Genomic DNA, 19685 nt, shown 5'->3' with positions numbered 1-19685 from the left:
GCTAGGCTCTTCTTACAATTCTTGAGTGATCCTAAAAATTCACAAGTGCTTCTATACCTCAAAAATGAACCAGGAGCAAGTTGACTATTTTCTTGAAATATTACTTGTGCTGAAACTCATGACGTGCGCACCATGCATAATCTTATCTTTTTTAACGCAAATGCAATAAAACAAAATAAATTAAAAATGAAAATCTTCTAACTTGACAAAGCACACACGTGATGTAAGCTTACATACAGGAAAGGTCATCGACAAAGCAGTGTAAGTATGGAAAAAAGCAGAACTTATAGAACACAAGCTGGCATGATTTATATATACTGGTACTTTGCATCATAGTCAGGTGAACATAATCAAAGTTAGTTTTGGTGAAATAGAATTCAGAATCGATCAATAAGCTTAAATTGACTGTGAGTGAGTAGTTTATACAATAATAACCTCAAGTAATATATTTATGCGGCATGATTTTCATAAAAGACATTTTTATCCTGGGATTACCAAAACGTCTGTAGATGACCGTGCAGACAAAACGATGACCAAAAAGATGGCCAAACCTAAAGAACAAACCTTTCAAACAACCGTGCCTTTGAACAACTTTCTTACACGTCGCCAATATCAAGTTTCACCCAGACTTACATGTAATTCAACACATCCAGTTAGAGAACACCATGTTTCGTGGAAAATTATACTATACATGAAACGAAATCTAACAGGAAAATAAATACTTACATAAATATGGAGAAAAGAATCATTCTTGCTCCAATTTCGGCCAATAAATGACAAGATCCTTGTCTTAATTTGGCCGCCATCTTTGACATATTTTCTTGCGCAATATTCATTTGCGTGAGCGCTGGTCAAATGTGGGTTGTTTTCTTGGGCTCAATTTTTCCTTGTGATTGGTTAGAATTGATCACGTGGAGAAAAGGCCTGTCCGCCATTTTCCATTTTGAACGCAAGTTCATGATTTTGTCCAGTCTAATGGTGTAAATAATCCTTCGATCAAAAACTATGGATCAGTTTGACGTGATAGCAAATCAACCAATAGTTATAGATAACGTATGTGGGATTTATGCCAAGTCCGTTTTATTTCTGGCACGAGAAAAAACTGGCAATGTTCAGGCCTTGTATCGACTTTTTATCAACAAACATGGGTGGTTAACTTTAGGAAGTCGGGACTTCTTTCTTTAATCTTTATTTAAATGTTAATAGGGATCAGGAGTCATCAAGGCCGGATTTGCCGGAGATCAGATTCCCAAGTACCATTTTCCAAACTAGTAAGTAACCTCTTGTTGTTGTCCATACAGTCAATTTTATATTGCATGCTTGAACAATCAATATACGCTTACTTTGAGTTCATTAATTAACAGATTGCATTTATTTGAAATGACGAATTTTTTTGATTTTGCAAATAATTTGACGCGATAATAAGGGTCATTTTTTCCGCTTCAACAAAATCTAATAATTTGTAATTTCAGTATTATTTACCCCCTACCGAGGGTCTGAAAATGATCCAAAATTAAGGCTTTAAATTAAGCTTAAGCTCATTGAACTCATATTTCAACTTATTTAATTTAGTGTCCTTGATATCGCTGGGATGTAGATATCCCAGAATAAAAGGTCCGTTTATATCTGAGTTGCAATTTGTTGGTGGAAAATTCCATTTTTTTTATCTGCACCCCCTATGGAGGGCAAATTCTGACAGCCTAGTTTCTTGTTGTTGGCCCCTTTGAACGGTCAGTCTGGGAAACATGTTAAAAGAAATGACTATGTTAGAAAATATGAAGTTGTGAAAATCTTGTATGGACATTTACATGAAGCATCAGCCAGTAATTAGCTCTGAGTCTGCCTTCTGCCAGGCAGTTGTCCTAAAATATTACATTACTGACTTGATATCCTAACATGAAAAACAGCGTAGAAGGAAATTGGTAACTCTGTATATCTCTGCTGGCTGCCCTGAAGCAACATGTTTAAAAAATCTTGAGGTACATACACTGAACAAAGCATACATTGAAATTTGTGTTTGGTTAGCTGTAACTTAAGCTGCGCTGTAATTTAAATGTAAGGCCTGGACTACCAATGGCCAGTTATTATTGTGTAAATTGATTCTGTAGGAAGATTCTAGATCTTGATCACTCTTGCTTATTTTGTTTACTAGTGTCGGTCGCCCTAAACATATCCGGGTCATGGCTGGGGCCTTGGAAGGGGATATTTTTATTGGACCTAAAGCTGAAGTAAGTGGAATGATTTTCAAAAGACTTGAACCCTGTCAGACTATGTAAGAGTCCTTCTCTTGGGAGAGGATGCATGACCATTGATATGGGAATCTCTTCTCACTAGATAGGAACCTTGCAAACAAGGCCTTTAACTTAGATGTGTTTCTAAATAAAATATGGACACATTGTTGCCGACTATCATTTTAATTACAAGGCTGTGCTCTGAGACAATTTTCAGGGAGCTCTTTGGGCTCCCAACCTTGCCAACTGGGATGCCCTACTCTCCAGGTTGGTTGCCCAATACAATTAATTCATCAATTAATTAATTTATTAATTGAGTGATGACCGATGATCAATCGTGTCTTCAAATCTTTCTCTGGACAGTTCAAATATATGATCTTTCACATATTCACTTGTATTAGTGGTGTTCTGTTGTTCAAATCTTCATGTTATGCTGCCGTCCATGGAGGAGCACGCTTACAAGTTGAATGTTGGCAGGAATAAGATCTGCGACAGATGGGATGGTGTAATCAGTATAATCCCATTGAGTAGACAAAGGTTTTCCTGTTTACTGATTAGTGGTATTTTCCATAGTATGGTATAAAAATGTAGCAGGTCGAGTGGTGTTACGATATTATCTATCACTAGATATTACTTAAATTTCTTTTCATTTGTTGGTCTTGAGCCTCTGGGAAATAACAGTGACTAATATTGTTCTTTGTAGGAACATAGAGGACTCCTAAATATTAAATATCCTATGGAAGTAAGTGAGGTTATTTTTTATCACATTGGATTCATTTAGCCTGCCAAAAATTGGAACCACCAATAAATTCATATAACTTTTATTATTTTGTAGCATGGTGTTGTAAGAGACTGGAATGACATGGAAAGAATATGGCAGGTACTGTAGAGGAATATGGCTCTGTTTTTTTTTTTACTTTTGACTTTTGTTTCATGAAAGACTGACTAACTTCTACTGTCTTTGCCTTTTAAGTATATTTATTCAAAGGATCAGCTACAGACATTTTCAGAAGAGGTAAGCTTATTTAAGGGTCACATACTTGCATTTTAAACACTTTAATGGAACTTCATTCTCAAAGAAAATGTTTGTTTTGCTTTTCCCTCAGCATCCTGTGTTACTGACAGAAGCTCCCCTTAATCCACGGCGAAACAGAGAAAAATCTGCAGAGGTCAGTACTGAGACAAAAAACTGCTCTTTTTGAGAATTATCATTAATTTATTCCATTCCGTGACCAAAATGATTGCTCTTTTTTTCTGATGTATAGCCTGCGTAGCAAGCGTTTCTGTGGGGTTCGGGAGCAAAGAATTACGGCGCGAAAAATGGAGTGAGTAAAAGAGGGGGGAGGGGGAGGGGAAGGGGAAGGGGAAGGGGAAGGAAGGAAGGAAACGCTTGCAGACAAACCCCTAGATTTTAAAAACCACCCACTTGGCCTTTCATGCCTAAGTGCGTACACTGAGATTTCGTGCTGTCATCGGCTGTCATAAATTAACCAGTAAGATCTTCGGCCTTCCGTAGCGGAAGTGAACTTTGAACCAAAATAAACTTTACTTGTCAAAATATGTCTGAAACAACGAGTGCACAGTGGGAACGGAGAAATCTCGATGAATTAAATTTGGTAATTTATAATCAAGCTATATTTCTACTCAATCCGTTTAAAAGGAAGGACTGCAAGGGTGAAGTTTTAGCACAAATCTGCCAGAAAGTTAAAATGTGAGAAGTATTCCAGTCGCATTAGTAATCCTTGTGCTCGCATGATTCGAAATCTTGGATCACTGTATTCATTCGTCCAGAAATCGATACAAGGTAAAATTAGCAAGTCAACTCCCACAGAGGCAATTCCAGTAAAGAAGCGTTTGCTGGAAACGCCAGATCCGCAAATCGGTTCGAGTGTTATCGCCTGCAGCAAAAACAAACAACGGAAAGTCTTCTCTGCACACTTGGTAATTTGTGCAGGAGAGGCTTCAAACATCTGGGAGGGGAAATAACGATAATCTTGACCAGTAGCTGAATAAAGATAATCCTCCCCTAGGCGGCCTCCAAGTCAAAGTTGTTTATAAAATTTCCTTGTAAGAATTCCCCGCGACGAAACGACTAAATTTTTGGTAAGGCAAATATGTGACAAAAATTTGCGTGCCGCAGCTAACACTATAACAAATCATTCAGAATTGTATCCAGAGGTTCTAAATGCTGTCAACAAAAATGCTTCTAATGAAATGTCAGAGTACCTACGACAACATGTTGCCATGTAACAAGCCAGACAAAATCACTAGGTTTTCCCACGCAGTACTGCCAATTTTCTGTCCCGTGGTTTATTATTTCGTCCCTGGCGCATTTGGCATTCAAGAAAGTGATGTTAGAATTAAAGGAACAGCTGCAAATTGTGTCGCGCTTGCTTCTGCAATAATGTGCAGGCTTCGAAAAACCAAAGCGTCGGCATCGCACTACAGGATTTCTACCGTACTGTCGAAGCTGACGACTAAACCCTCGTTCAGCGAGAAAAGTTAAAGCGTTTTGTAACCAAGCTTCGAACGCGTCTTCCCATTTTGTCTGGCACTCAGGGGTATTAAAATACCTTTGATTGACACATGTCAACAATATTGGTCTAGCCCAGCCAATCACGAGCTCCGTTCGCTGACGAACGGAGGTTTTCAAAATCCAGGGGTTTGTCTGCAAGCGTTTCCTTCCTTCCCCTCTCCCACCCCATCTTTCTTTTTTTTGGTTCTCGCCCCATTTTCCGCGCAGACAAAAAAAACAAAAATCCCGTTCCTCGGTCTTTCTTTGCTTCCAAACCCCACGGAAACGCTTGCTACGCAGGCTATCTGATGTACAGAACTTTTTTAGTTGTAGTTCAACTAACTATAATAACTCAAATTGAGGTTATTTTCATTAGTGAAAATTAACTTGTCATAGCCTGGAATGCTGCCTTACATGTACCATTGCATTTAAAAAATGTTATATGTACATGATTGTATTTAAATATGTTTCTTACTGTTAATTTGATGTATTTTCCCTAGATATTCTTTGAGACATTTAATGTTCCAGCCTTGTTCATATCCATGCAAGCAGTGCTTAGTTTGTAAGTAACAGTTACTCATTGAATGTAACATTATTATGTCTGCATACTGGAGAGAAGAGCGAATGTCATGGATCAAACTTCAAATGGCAGACAGTTAATTAGTTTAAAAATAAATGTTTTGAGTTCCCAGCAGTGGTGAAAAACTGGTTACAGACAAGCCTTCCGTAAATGGACATCCTTGGGACCAGACAAAGTGTCTGTGAGGTGTCTGCTTATGAAAGCTTAAAAATGCAGTGCTTGTATGTGGCTGGGACCATTACTTAGTGTCCACTGATAGGTGGTCACCGGTGTCTGCTTATGGAAGGTGTCTGTTAGTCGAAGTTCGACTGTATACCAATTGGATGCCTCAGCCAGGTATCTGGGAGGTGAATAATTTATTTTTGTTGTTTATAATTCACTTTCTTAAGCCACCATTATACTTTCTAAAGAGTTCTATAGATATGTTTACCACGACAATTTTAATACTCTCCAATGTGCATGTTTAACCTTGCATGGTCATACTAATAAACCAATTTCGATATATTAAAATTCAATCTAAAACAAAAGACCTCAGCATGAGGCTCTGGGGAATAAACCCCACAAACTCTGTAGTTCTTTCCCAGAGCCTTGTGCTGAGGTCTATTGTTTTAAGCTTAATTTTAATATGTCAAAATTGGTCTGTTATTATAGTCTCATTGTTCTAGTGACACACTGGAGATTAGAGTACATATAGCCAGCGTGTGCTTGAGTGTTCTGTATTCTGAAGCTAAAGGAACTGCAAAATTATAATTCTGAGGCTAATGGAAACTACTGGTAGTAAGTTATAGATTAGCTACAAGCAGAGGAAAAAACAATGCACAAGTAGTACTTCTTTCCTGCACTGCTTGATTATGAAAATTTTAATTTTGCATGGTAATGCCTATTGAATCATTTTCTGGTTTATCTTCAGATATGCATCTGGTCGAACTACAGGTGTGGTTTTAGATTCTGGCGATGGAGTGTCTCACTCAGTCCCAATCTATGAAGGCTTTGCTATGCCACACTCTATTATGAGGACAGATATTGCTGGCAGGTCAGTGACTGTAAGATTTCCTTGCATGTTTAATAATGAACATTTTACGTACTACTAAAAAATCTGTGTCAAAGGAGTCAAGGACAAGTCTGAATTTCAGTTTTGAATTGTGGGTGTTTTTAGAGAGAGGAAAAGTCTCCATACAATTGAGTGACACCCAGCAACAAATGCAAGGTCCCTTTTTGTTGTATTTTGATGTCAATGCTAAAAGCAAATCTGTACAGTTTTAGGGGGATGAATATGGGATGCCCAATATTACACCTTTCTTGCCTTCTTAAATTTTTTGTGGGTTGGTGGGATTCACTGTCCAAATTGTAAGCGGGAGGAGAAAAACTAAGTTGGTGACATTAGTTTTAAATGGGAGGTTTCTGGTTGTGAGAGATAAATGTTCAATTTCTGTTTTATTTGCTTCCCTGTCAACATAGTGCAATGGTTTCTTTTGAAATAAGAACTAATCCTGTGAGTTATTACAATAGGAAACTTGTTACTTCATTCATTTCTTAATTTTTTTAAACAGAGATGTAACAGCATATCTAAGATTGCTTTTAAGAAAAGAAGGCTTCAATTTCCATTCTTCATCAGAGCTGGAAATAGTGAGAACTATTAAAGAGGTGAGACAATAATTTTTAGGATTCTGAAAACTCATTTTGCAAAAAGTGTCCAGTTAGTACAGTCAAACCTGTATATAATGGCCCTGTATAAATTATAGCGGTCACCCTGTCTATAATGATCACTGAACAACTTCCCAAAAATCGTCCCTTATATTTACTGTTAAGTTGACCTGCATATAGTGGTCACCTGTACATAACAGACGCGGTCACCCTTTAGACTTCCTGAATCCACAATTTTATTATCTTTTACCCGTATATAACAGTCACGAAATTGGGTACAATGAACGAATGATGACAAGCTTTATTCATCCGCTCGTTAAATAGCAGCCACCAAGGCAGGGGTCTCACAAAAATACAAATAATAGTACTAAACACAACTACTAATACATGTCATCGCCTACATCCAACACATGCTTGCGGCAGATAACATTAAAGTGCCATCGCTTTCAAACAATAGTTAGCTAGTGTAACTGTAACAACATGACCGTACCACACTGTTTTCACTTTCGTCATAGTTCCCAGATTATAACACTGTACTGCGGTACTTATCAAGTTGACAGTGGCGGCTTTACACTGTAGTAGGCTACTGTTTTATAGACTAAGACAGTGCTTGGCATCAAATTTCTCTTCTATCACCTTCAGTTTGATGCAGCCACTCACTGGAGACTTAAATCAAAGTATACTGCACCTCCCTTAAAGTACACCACAGACATTTTATGAGCCTTTTTTATTGTGTTTATTGTGTTGCTGTTATGCTGAAATGAATACACCACGCATTGTTGACTCACAAGAGGCAGCTTGTCTTCCCTGACCTTAACTTCATCCTTGATCTTTCTACCTGTATAAACTGGGCTAATATCTGCGTTGATCTTCCGACTGAGATCAGCCAGCTGTTAACGCACTACGTTTGTAGATTTCTGGTCCTTGTAGGGCGACATGATTCTGACTGGGGCTTCTCTTTTATCAGCCACTCAGATATGTGAATCCTTGGACACTTTTGATTCATTGAATCTGCGAATGGTTAACTGCACAAGGTCGTCAGGATAGCACAGCTTGTGAAAAAACTTCCACATAGACGAGAGTTGAAATACATAGTTAAGCATGGTGTTCAGCAGTGACCGTTTGTATCTGGCATCAACGTGGCTGTGGTAGTGTAGCAAAAGCCCTTTGTCTGTCGGTTTTCTGTAGACCGTGGTGTCTAGGCGGCAACCATTCCTGATATCCATTCTGAGAAAGGGAAGCCTGCCATTTTCTTTGAGCTCCAACCTCTTCAAGTCGCCTATCTTCCACAAACGCTTTGTAGATGATACACTTAGCGCAATGCCGGATCCGGAACCAGCCTCAGAATTTCTGGAGACATTAAACAAGAGTCATCCCTCTATCGATTTTAAAATGGAGCTCACTTGAAATGACCTCGAAGAGGTCGAAGCGTTGTGACTTTTTAGCGCTAGTTTTTATTTCAAAATTGATTCCTAAGAAACTACTAATTATTGACTTGATTTGCTTTTGAGGTGTGTCAGAAATTTGAAGCCGCTCTGTGTGAATAGAAATTGTTCTAGAACCTGTTAGACACACAGTAGAGATATAATAAATATCTTACTAACCTTGTTTTCTTGGTTCGTACTGTAAGGTACAGATCCTCGTTTTTCCCTTTCGATTTATTGCCTAAGTGCTAATCGCATAAGCCATAGAAAAAACTAAGGGAAAAAACTTGGTCTGTAACTTAAAGTACGGCCCTCGAACTCAGTTAGTAAGAGGCATTTATGGCCCACTGGTGGTGTTCTACTCTATATGTACAGTGATCTACTGGTTAGCATATTAGACTTGAGTGTTGAACCAAAACATATGTTGTGGCATTGTTTCTGAAGCAAACACTTCACCCACATATACATGTATTACCTCTCTTACCCTGGGGCAATGATGGATTTCTCATAAATTGCTCTGAAAATCTGACAAAATGTTAAGGATAAGTAGCCTGTACTGGGCTAACAATCCATCCAGGAGAAGAACTACCAAAGCTACCATTAGGGTTGAATGCTGGCAGTGATTTGTAAAATTGGAATGCACTCTTCTTTGCCTTATTCGAAGTTTTTTTTGTTTGTTCCAGCGCACCTGCTATCTGGCAGTAAACCCACAAAAAGAGGTAAGTAAAAGGCCACAACCACACCTCAAGAATTTCATGAATTGTTATAAAAGAAATTTTACAATAAGATTTTCTGTGGTATTTACTGATGTAATTAATAGTAGATATTGTGAAAATTTACAGGAGTCACTAGAAGGAGAAAGAATGCAGTATGTACTACCTGATGGAAGTATGCTGGAGGTAAAATGCCACATTGGTGATCTTTTAATTAATAACTGTTGTAAAATTCTGAACCCAAACTTATGAACGTAATATAGTAACACCAGAAATCCATTAATAAACATTTTTTTCAGTACCCCTATTTAACTTCTCCAACAATACCTTGAATAACATGTACATGTGCTCAATTACGATGCCTGGTAACCAGTTCAGTGCAAATACCAGCTTAAAACCTTGGTCAACCCAATTTTCATGAAGAAATGAAGATGGAGGTTATGTTGAGACAACTATCAGGTTGCAACAATGTTGTCTTTCTTCTTTACTTAGGTTGGACCAGCACGTTTCAGAGCACCAGAACTTCTGTTTAGACCTGACCTTGTTGGTGAGGAATGTGAAGGAATTCACGAGGTAAAAAAATATACTTTTTATGATACACCTCGTCCTAGTTCAGTTATGTGTTTTCTTTTTTTCTTTCTTCTTATCTGTGTAGTAGTTAACTTGCAGGAGCTGCTGGCATTTCAGCTGTTGGTTTCAACATGCTGTGGTGTTAAACAAAGAAAAACCCAGCTGTGGTTTTTATTTTCTTTGTATCTAGGTTCTGGCATTTGCTATTCAAAAATCAGACATGGATCTTAGACGAATTCTTTACTCAAACATTGTGCTCTCTGGTGGCTCTACTTTATTCAAAGGTGATGGCAGTGTTTTTTTTTTTTATTATTACTGTGATTACTTAGTATCTGTGCTCTTCATCTTGTCTTTTAAAAACAATTTTGTTCTTTTTTTTTGCAGGATTTGGAGATCGGTTACTGGGTGAAGTAAAGAAAATAGCACCAAAAGACATCAAAATTAGAGTAAGAGTTTTTTTTTTTTATCTCACCTCCATTTTAAAGTACTACGTGCACCCTAAAGATAGATTTTGAATGATTCTCAATGTGCTTTGCAAAATGTTTTGCCAGTTTTTCATTAGATTATGAAATATGCTAGTCATTTCTATGGTTGTTTCCAACTGGATATGTGGGTGATGTGGTATAACAAGAGAATGCTCTTTTTCTTCTTAGATTTCTGCTCCTCCAGAGAGACTTTACTCAACATGGTTTGGGTAAGTTTACTCTGTATCTGTATGTCCGCCTATCCATGGATTCATCAGGGATTGGAAAAATATTGTGTGAAAGGCTTATGTACAAACATAAAGTAAAAATGAGTAAAAAGCATAAGAATGGAAAGTATGTAGAATATATTGCACTGGTTATGTACTCCAGTTTTCTTTTCTAATTGGCTTATTGCAAATATTCCTGTTTGCAGCATTTGGTACTTGTTAGAGAGACAGTGCCTGAGCTGGTTAATGAAAGTTTTTTTTTCCTAATTTGTGAAATATTAACCTCTTACTAAGCAATCATGAGGGCAGTACTGGGGAATATCCGCTCAAAGTCATGGCAGTACGGACCAAGTGCAGTAAGGTCCGTACAAAAAAGGCAAAGGCCTTGCCATTTTTAGGTTGAATATTAGATTTATTTAATAATTTTTATTTTTATAACTCTTTGATGATGCAACACAGGTTCTGATTAAGGTTGTCTGTTTTTCAGGGGCTCTATTTTAGCATCTCTAGACACATTCAAGAAGATGTGGGTTTCCAAAAAAGAATATGACGATGAGGGATCAAGAGCCATTCATCGGAAGACCTTCTAACTTATCATAGACTGTTCTCAATTGTTTAAATTATATAGATCAGCTAGATAAAGTCAAACATCTTGTTATTGTACATATGGGCTCTCATGTCGTAGTAAGACTTGAAATATCATTATGACCGTCAAGCCAATTGTTGGCGTTAACAAATTGACCTTGCTATCCCCATGCAGCATTGAAAAGAACTGTAAATCCTCTTTACTTTTTTAACATATTCAGTCAAACAGGTCCTGAGATGGGCAGGTTGGTCAATCTCAGGACTTTGGCTTTTAAAAGTTAAGCTCTTCCAATTTAAACTACAGAGAACATACTAGAGACAGTAAGGAGAATTTTAATGTTGATATTGGGTCTTAGCTGTTGATATGGAGACTCACTCATTGGAGAAATACATAGAGTGGATATATATGTGAGGGTCTTATTTTGTGTCATTGAGCTTTCTAAAATATTGCTGGTGTTACATAAACTTTGGATTAGAAGGGATATGGAATTTTTAGTAGAATGTTTGGCATTTTGTACAAGATTGAGGCTTGTTGCATATATAAGAGAGATGGAAATCGTTCAGATGCTGTGGTTACATTGTAAAGTTACAATGCTTTCTGAAATATTATTGTCCAGCCCGAGTCAGCAATACTTTTAATTATTTGCGTTGAATGGGTTACATGATATTTGAAGGGAATGAGCAAGTACTCATGGAAATAATAGCATGTAGCACTTTACAACTTTTGTAGGACAAAATCAAGTTCTAACATCTTAGCTAATAAGTGTGGTTTGGACCTGTCTAGGTAGACAGGGAATATTTCCATCACATCACTAATTGACTGGAACCGAAAACTGTGCTGGTAAAGCCTCTGCAGCCAACGACGGGAGTAACTAAAATTACTTGCAGACTTTGAAGAGATGTGAAATGTAAAGATTGAAAGAGAGCAAAATTCTTCTTGCAACTATCCTCAGCTTCTGATCTTGAACTAGTAATATATGGTAACTCCCTCCAATGGAGCCTGCATTTCACTCAGTTACTTAATTATGCCTTAATTTGGATACCCCTCTTAGAGGGGACACCCCTCCTGAATATAAAAGGGCTAACCCCTCAGATGGAAGTGCCATCAAAGAGTACCTTGTTTTATGGTGGACACCTTTTCTGTACCCCCCCCCCCCCCCCCTGCATAGAAAACTTGAGTAATGACACTTCACTCTTGACTTGCTATAAATTTTAAAAATTGATCCAATTAATCCTGTTGGTTTTTTTTATTTATAAAAAAAATAGCCTTGGTCGGGTCCTAATGCCTATAAACTATTTGTTCAAGAATTAGCTGAATGATCTGTGTAAATGTATGGGGGAGTAGATAATAAAAGTGGCATATAAATTTCTTTGGAGTATTGTGGTTTTCAAAATACTCGGTCTAAATCGGGTTACCATAGGGATTGCTATACCATCTTGTATTTAAATGGAATTCCAGCGAACAGACTATATCTTATCACGGTTTTGGAAGCCATCCTGACAGGTAGGCAACACGCGTCAGATATTACAGTGTTTGTATGGGAATCCGATAGCCTGTGTACATCCGCCCTCTGCCCTCAAAAGGAATCGGGCAGAGAGACACAAAAGTTCCTCTCCCCTATTTTTTTTGAGGGGATGGGTGTACACAGGCTAGGAATCCGATAGCAAATAATTTTCTTCGAACTCTGAACAATTTTATTTATGAATAGGAAAGTCCGGCAAGATACTAAACAAAGCATTGCACCAAATTTGAGGGATGTAGCTGTGCTAGAAAGAACCCAGTCGCGTGTTTAATTTTCCATACATTTGTCTCTTTTTTGCGCGCGGTGGCGCGTACTTTTAAACCGAGTGAAAGTTTGTGGAGACGGCTTTCAACCAAATCGTGATAAGGGCTACTTCTAATCAAAACGTAACCGTTTTGTGTCTCGCATGGTCGGGGGGTATTATATTAGGTACGATGATTGCCAGACTTGTAAGTCTACGTAAACTTCGTCTCCAGTATAAATCGGGCCATTAATAAGACTGTGTTTCTTGACGTTTGGAAAAATGATTTTCTTTGAGAGTCCATCACAAATGAGCCTGAAATAGTTCTCGCGAGAGTGCGCGCGTGTAAAACGCGCGAGTCATCGCAACAACTCTTAATGTTGGTGCCCAGTTCTCTCCAGCTGACATCCTTTACGCGGTCACATCGTGGCAATATGGCGGATGATCGTTAGCAACTTTCGTATCGGTCTAAAACTCCTTTTATTTCTTTGTTCATATATAGTTTCGAAGATGGCCCGACAAAGGAGAGGGAAACATAGTTTGGATTCTTCAAAAGATCACGGAGATAGAACTAAATTCCCTCGCCGTCGAGGAAAGGAATCTTCTTTCAAACCATTTCTGATGGTGGCAGCTGTGCTTGGAGTTCCATTGTGTTTACTCGGAGCATATAAACTCTGGAATTACAGATTATCTGCACGTCTTTACACGCCACTTAATGCACCGTTAGTTATAAACAAGACTGAAATGGATATGAGCCGATTCTGGGGGACTTATCGTTCAAATTTGTATTTTGGTCTAAGGTAAGGTTAAACTAACTCGGTCAGTTTCAACTTATTTTAATAAACGTTCCTGAAAGCTACAGATCTTTACAGGCATAAAGTTTATTTTCTTGAGTAAATAAAGGGGGATATAAGTTTTAACTTACAGTACTTCCCAGAAATAAAGAATAGTAGATTACTGTACTGTGTTACTGCTCTTCCCCATCCATCTTCAGTGTCTTAATTGACAGTTGCAGTTTTGATCAATAACAACTCTACCTATAGTGTTGCAGGTGTTTTAGGGATCAGTAAATCCAGTGTCAAATACAAGTTTAATGCGGGTTTATTTGGAACTACTGTCAATGCAGATTTTACCTCACGGTTCAAAACTAAAATTGTGCAGATATTTATAAATCTAGACAGAGGAGATTGACCAGGGATCTTGCAGGGAAATTGAGCAATGACTTCGCATGAGAGTCATAAGACATAAGATGTCCAATAGTATTTCCCTATTACCATGATTTCACAACTTATTGTTGTAAGCAAAATTTTACAGAAAGTCGTCTAGATTTTAGGGCACTTTTACGTAATTATCTATTGATGATATAAAGCAGGTAGCTACTGTATACAGCAATCAGCCAGGAGTTTGTATTTGCAACTTAGTAATAACAAACATAACTTTTAAAATAATTTTTGAGCCTAACCCATGAGCATAATCATCCTTGATAGCAAGGCTTTGCTAACAATGGTGATGACCTTTTTTGGAAAGACGTTTTCTTGCCAGTGGTGGAGATCTCTATTATATTGACAAAATGACTTGAAACCCCCACAGCCTGAACAGTAGGACACAACCTTAAACCAATACAGGGGAGTTTCTCTGAGGAGTGTGTTGGTGAACCTTTAACAGTCAAACCAAGTGAAGCGTACCCCTCAAGATGACATTAGTGAATTGATTGTTTGAATATTGAACCCACTTGGTTTTTCAAGAATGCAATAATGAATTGATTATTTGAATATTGAACTTGCTAGTCATTTCTAAAATCAACATTAAATTGATTTTTCTGAACATTAAACCTATTAGCCATATTCTTGGAATGACTAGTGGGTTCAATTTTCCAATAATCAATTATCTCTGAGTAGGCATCCATGGAAACACAACCAGTGGCACCTTATGGGAGGTCATTGCTTACGTTGGGTTAAACAGTACAGTTATCATGAGTGACCACAAGTCTGTGACAACAACAAAGAGTGCACTTTGTAGAGATGCCTGCTTATGATGGGTGTCAATCATCAGAGATTTGATTGTACTAACATAGCTTGCACTGTTGCTTTGTCCTTGCAGAACAAGGAGCCCTAAGTCCCTCATGACAGGTCTCATGTGGTTCCCTCAATATGCACCTAATGGTCAACTAGCCATTCGCCACACCTGTGAACAATCTGATGGGCTTCGTAAATATGGCTGGCTTAAACATGATGGTACTAATTTTGGCTCACAAGAGATAGTTGACAAGGATTTTGTATTGACAACAGATTTTGTAAAGAAATTGGGTGGAGATCACGGAGGAGACTGGACTGCAAGGATCTCTGGAAAGGAAATGGTTGGTGGTCTAACTTCATATCAATCTCTGAAAGGTTGTCCAAGTTCAATCTTGAAAGAAACTCCAAATTAAATGTCATTTTGTAAAATCTTGAAAAATAAAGCACCATGTACATGTGTATGAAAGTACAGGTTGTAGGCTTTCATTCAAATGGTCCCAGAGAAATGTGCATTGCTATCTGTTTCACTTGGGGCTTTTACAAGGAGGGGAATTCATACTTCTCTCCTTTTTGCACTGGGCTCGGGCAACATCCATTGATAACCAGGGAAACATAATTTTTATACTGACAAAATTCAAATCAAATTCAATTCAAATTCGTTAACATGTTAGGACTGTATCTGATGGGATAATTTGCATAGTCTGCCTGGCAAAAAGTCGCCAAAATCGCCAAATCCATCAGCATGTTGAGACCATCTCTAATGAGATAATTATTTTGCACAATTCTGATTGGTGAAAAGTCACCAAAACTGTCAATTTTGCCAAGCTGATTTTACTTAAGACAAATTTGACAAAGATTTGCCAAAATCATCAAATCCTTGAGCATTCATTCAGTTTGAAGAAAGTTCATCAAATCTGCCAATTTCGTTACCAGGTGCATTTTTGGACAGAAGTGAAGACCATGGTTTTATAGTATGAATCTCAATCACATTCTTGGCTCGAATAGAGAGCAGACACTGCTTAAGTCAAAAGCGGGAAACTATGTTTGTAGAAAAAAAGTTTTATTATGAGTAACAACATCAGTTTCACTTGATACTTTGTCAAGTTATGTACATGTAGCAATAGCCAGCTGAGTCTACGCCATTCAAGGATGGGTATGAAATTACGTCATGTACCTGTATGGAAACGTAGTTTTTCGCTGTTCATAGGAAGCCATAGGCTGGTAAAACAGAGAAATATTTTGTTCAGTTGTTAGAAAACAATGATTGATTACGGATACATGTATCTTCCCTACTGTTTGACTTGGTATCTATTTTGCAGGGCAACCCCAAGCAAGTGGTATCCTTGCTGTTTTATGCTACTCATGAAGGAGACTCTCAACTGCAGCCCGTCATTCAAAAGAACACGCTCACTGCACTGCAAGGGAACTCGCCAGAGCTTGGTTCATTCGCGCTACACTTCCCGCGACCTCCCAAAGTCGTGTTTTCCTCTTTCCTGGCTGCTCACACACCGCACGTGCACTCTGTCAAGGATATCGTCATGCAGAACATGCGCATGGCAAAACTCAAGGGTAACAAAAACGTGCAGCTGCTTGCCTTGGCTGGCCACGTGACGCAGCGTGACCAGGAGGGGCGAGAGTTACCGGTAAACTTCTTTGTCCAGCAATGGACCCTGGAGCTTCCATTTGACGTGGAGGTCGCATTCGAGTCTGGAAGTTTTATAACCAGAGGAGAAAGGCTGTTGGGGCCGTCGTTCTTGAATCTTAGAGACAAATACAGCTATGAGTTTGAAAGAAAGTTTGAAGAGAGGTTTACGTTGAAGGCGAAAGGGTTTAGCAATGACGAGGTCCAGTTCGCGCAGGCAGCGCTGAGTAACATGGTTGGAGGTATTGGCTATTTCTATGGCAGCTCGAGAGTAGTTTCTCGTTACTTCAAGGAACCAACAGATTACTGGGATAGCGCGTTGTACACTGCGGTTCCTTCGCGACCGTTCTTTCCACGTGGGTTCCTCTGGGATGAAGGCTTCCATCAACTACTCATCAGCCAGTGGGACACTAATATCAGCAAGGATATCATTGGTCATTGGTTGGATTTGATCAACATCGAAGGTTGGATTCCAAGAGAACAGATTCTTGGCGATGAAGCTCGGACGAAAGTACCTGCGGATTTTGTTGTGCAACACAACGAAAACGCTAACCCGCCAACTTTGATCCTTCCAATCAAGTCGATGGTGGATAAAGGCGTCTTGGATGAAGGGTATCTACGAAAGATCTTTCCTCGACTGAAGGCTTGGTTCAACTGGTTTAACACCACACAACTAGGAAACCTGCCGTCAACGTACAGATGGCACGGAAGGGATGCGAAGACTGACACAGAGCTGAACCCTAAGACGCTGACTTCCGGACTGGATGACTACCCCCGGGCGTCACACCCGTCAGATGATGAGAGGCATGTTGATCTGCGATGCTGGATGGCATTCGCTGCTGGGCTGATGGCCGACATTGCTGAAGCAGTGGATCAAACGTCGGATGCTGTCTTGTACAGATCCACCAATCTCTATTTGTCAGACAACGCACTCCTGGACAAGTATCATTGGTCTTCCAAGGCAGAGTCGTACAGCGATTATGGGAATCATACCAAGTTTGTGAAGCTTGTTCAGCGAGTAGTCCAGCCAGCTCAACCGGGCGCACCAAAGAAGACGGTTCGCATTGTAACCTCTAAGCAGGGCCCTTCTCTCAAGTACGTCAACGCGGTCGGTTACGTCAGCTTGTTTCCATTCCTGCTGCAGATCCTGGATCCCGCCTCGCCGAAACTCGAAAAAGTCCTCAAGGATTTAAAAGACAACGAAAAGCTATGGAGCGAGTTCGGTTTGCGGTCTTTGGCCAAGATTGATCCGATCTACGAGAAGTATAACACAGAACACGACGCTCCTTACTGGAGAGGGGCCGTGTGGATCAACATTAACTTCCTGGCTGTCAGAGCGCTGAACCACTACGCCAGTGCTCCGGGGCCTTACCAAAGCACAGCTCAAGCGATTTACACAGATCTACGGCAAAATTTAATCAAGAACATCTTTAGCGAGTATCAGAGGTCAGGGTTCATTTGGGAACAGTATGATGACGATGCTGGACACGGCAAAGGATCGCATCCATTCACTGGATGGTCCTCATTAGTGGTACTCATGATGTCGGAACATTTTTAAAAATTACTCACGCTAGGCCGGCTTAAAACACTTATTAAAATATAGAAAAGTGACTCGGTCTTGGAAACTGATTCTTGGTCATGACTAGAGTGGACGCTCCAAAAGGACGTGTCACAAGGCTACCACCGAAACAAAACAAGGAGCCATAATGAGCTGAATATCGATGTCACCATCCCAGGACTCGCCAAAAGTGTCGTCGTCCAGGACAAGTAGATTTTCTTGCCGTACAAGTAACTTTTCATTCTCACTTACCCAATGGGCAAGGGATCTTAGCATCAAATTAAGACTTGCCCAGCACAAGCAAAATTTGAGAGCTACTTCTCCGTATGGAAAACTGGAATTGACGACTTTTTTCGAGTCCTACATCCCATACATGATGATCGATACCAGTGTTCCCTCTGACACTGTACCTAATCCGAACGGGTTTGCAGGTTCTTTAGGGCGTCAACGTCAAAGAAATTACGGTCGAAGCTCTACTGAGGGCTGCCTCTACACCATACTCAACGACCGGGATATTTCGTTCGGCCGTATGCTCCTTCATACATTGTACTGTCATCGAAACCTCCCTACTGCTGCCACCCCAGTTTATGCCACCTCAGAGTGTCCGTTGTGGAGAGGCCAACTACTAACCTCGTTCCCAGGGCTTTTTCGAATTTCTTAGGGAAAAGCCCTGGGAACAAAGTTGAACAACAAACAAATAACAAATCCTTGTTTCTTTTCAATTTACGTTTAGCCTTATAGTTAGTGGATATATTTGACTCGTAAATTAATTAAGAAATGAAAATAAATTTAACTTGTCACGTGGTTTTACGACACATGGGTAGAACGGTGTTTCTGTAGTTTATAGGTTCTTGGGCAAGATCTTGGGCACGAAATTACGTTCACAGTGTCTCTCCCAAATTTAATGTATATGAATTGGTACAGGAGGATGTCGGTGTAATCTGACAAAATGATATTCTAGGAGAAGGCGGTTGTGTTGTAGGGGTGGGAGGATTAATTAAAGCTTGTGTTTATTCACATCCCATTCAGGGACTACAGCAATACTTCCAAGTACATAAATAAACCACACAACTACACTGGTGAAAAGGGGAAAGTAATGCCATATAATTGCACAAAGTGTGATTGTGTGGGGATCTTGTGCCCTAAGTGCGATTGTCGGCATGTCCGAATACGCGCTAGAGGAAACCTCTACATAGAGTCTGAAAATTTTGGATAATCTTAAAAAGCAGTCGGGATGTATGCAGAAAGCGGGAAAATTAATTCTTTGTTTGCGATGTATGAAGCATTAGTTCCCTTTCAGACCAATGTTAAAGGAAATGTTTATATGCTTTTATAAGGTAAGATAGCTTCTAAAAAAACATACCCAATTCAAAACTAGAGTGCAAAAACCATACTCAATTTGAGAACAAAATGACCAATATCGATACCCTATTTCTACCCAAAAGGGTTAAAAACCATATCCTCTGGGGCCGCACATACCTATATAGCCCATATAAGGGAGTAGCCAACCACCCAGGGAGGAAAACACAGGTTAAGGAGGGTATCTTGCTAATGACCAGCAATTGACAACTTTCTTGTGTAAACAAATACTTCCCATCGACTGCAATAACTTGGGGGGCGCGGTGACCTCATGTTAGGGCGCTGGACTCCAGGGGTAATTGTGTTGTGTTCTTGGGCTAAGACATCTTACCCTTCTGCTATAGAAAACTATAACTCCTGAATGCGTAGCTTGTTCTCCTCTCTGGCGGGTGAC

At 39.4% G+C, this 19685-nt stretch overlaps 3 protein-coding genes across 3 annotated transcripts in view; 2 read left to right on the top strand and 1 right to left on the bottom strand.

Annotated features, from left to right (window-relative positions):
• The window catches only part of LOC110056957 (phospholipid phosphatase 5-like), a 5665-nt gene extending 4819 nt beyond the window's left edge, over nucleotides 1–846 (bottom strand). Inside the window, exon 1 of the mRNA XM_020763523.2 lies at nucleotides 727–846. Within this exon, the coding sequence (XP_020619182.2) occupies nucleotides 727–836 (110 nt within the window). The 5' untranslated portion in view covers nucleotides 837–846. The remainder of the gene's footprint in view (nucleotides 1–726) is intronic.
• Nucleotides 847–907: 61 nt separating this feature from the next.
• On the top strand, nucleotides 908–12319 carry LOC110056956 (beta-centractin). The gene is made up of 17 exons (XM_020763522.2): nucleotides 908–1053; nucleotides 1207–1271; nucleotides 2153–2228; nucleotides 2935–2973; nucleotides 3067–3111; nucleotides 3205–3246; nucleotides 3338–3400; nucleotides 5247–5308; nucleotides 6237–6359; nucleotides 6877–6970; nucleotides 9078–9113; nucleotides 9237–9293; nucleotides 9600–9680; nucleotides 9868–9961; nucleotides 10062–10123; nucleotides 10331–10371; nucleotides 10856–12319. The coding sequence occupies exons 1-17, from the start codon at nucleotides 1006–1008 to the stop codon at nucleotides 10956–10958; spliced, it is 1131 nt and encodes a 376-aa protein (XP_020619181.1). The 5' UTR covers nucleotides 908–1005; the 3' UTR covers nucleotides 10959–12319.
• Nucleotides 12320–13116: 797 nt separating this feature from the next.
• On the top strand, nucleotides 13117–18747 carry LOC110057000 (mannosyl-oligosaccharide glucosidase-like). The gene is made up of 3 exons (XM_020763575.2): nucleotides 13117–13517; nucleotides 14818–15073; nucleotides 16052–18747. Exons 1-3 carry the CDS (start codon nucleotides 13159–13161, stop codon nucleotides 17930–17932), a joined length of 2496 nt encoding a protein of 831 aa, XP_020619234.2. The 5' UTR covers nucleotides 13117–13158; the 3' UTR covers nucleotides 17933–18747.
• The last annotated feature ends 938 nt before the right edge of the window (nucleotides 18748–19685 follow it).

The sequence above is a fragment of the Orbicella faveolata genome, unplaced genomic scaffold (assembly GCF_042242905.1).
Source record: "Orbicella faveolata isolate gen_17 unplaced genomic scaffold, um_ofav_v1 contig_1, whole genome shotgun sequence".
NCBI lineage: Eukaryota > Metazoa > Cnidaria > Anthozoa > Scleractinia > Merulinidae > Orbicella > Orbicella faveolata.
This window is presented reverse-complemented; position numbering and strand designations above follow the sequence as displayed.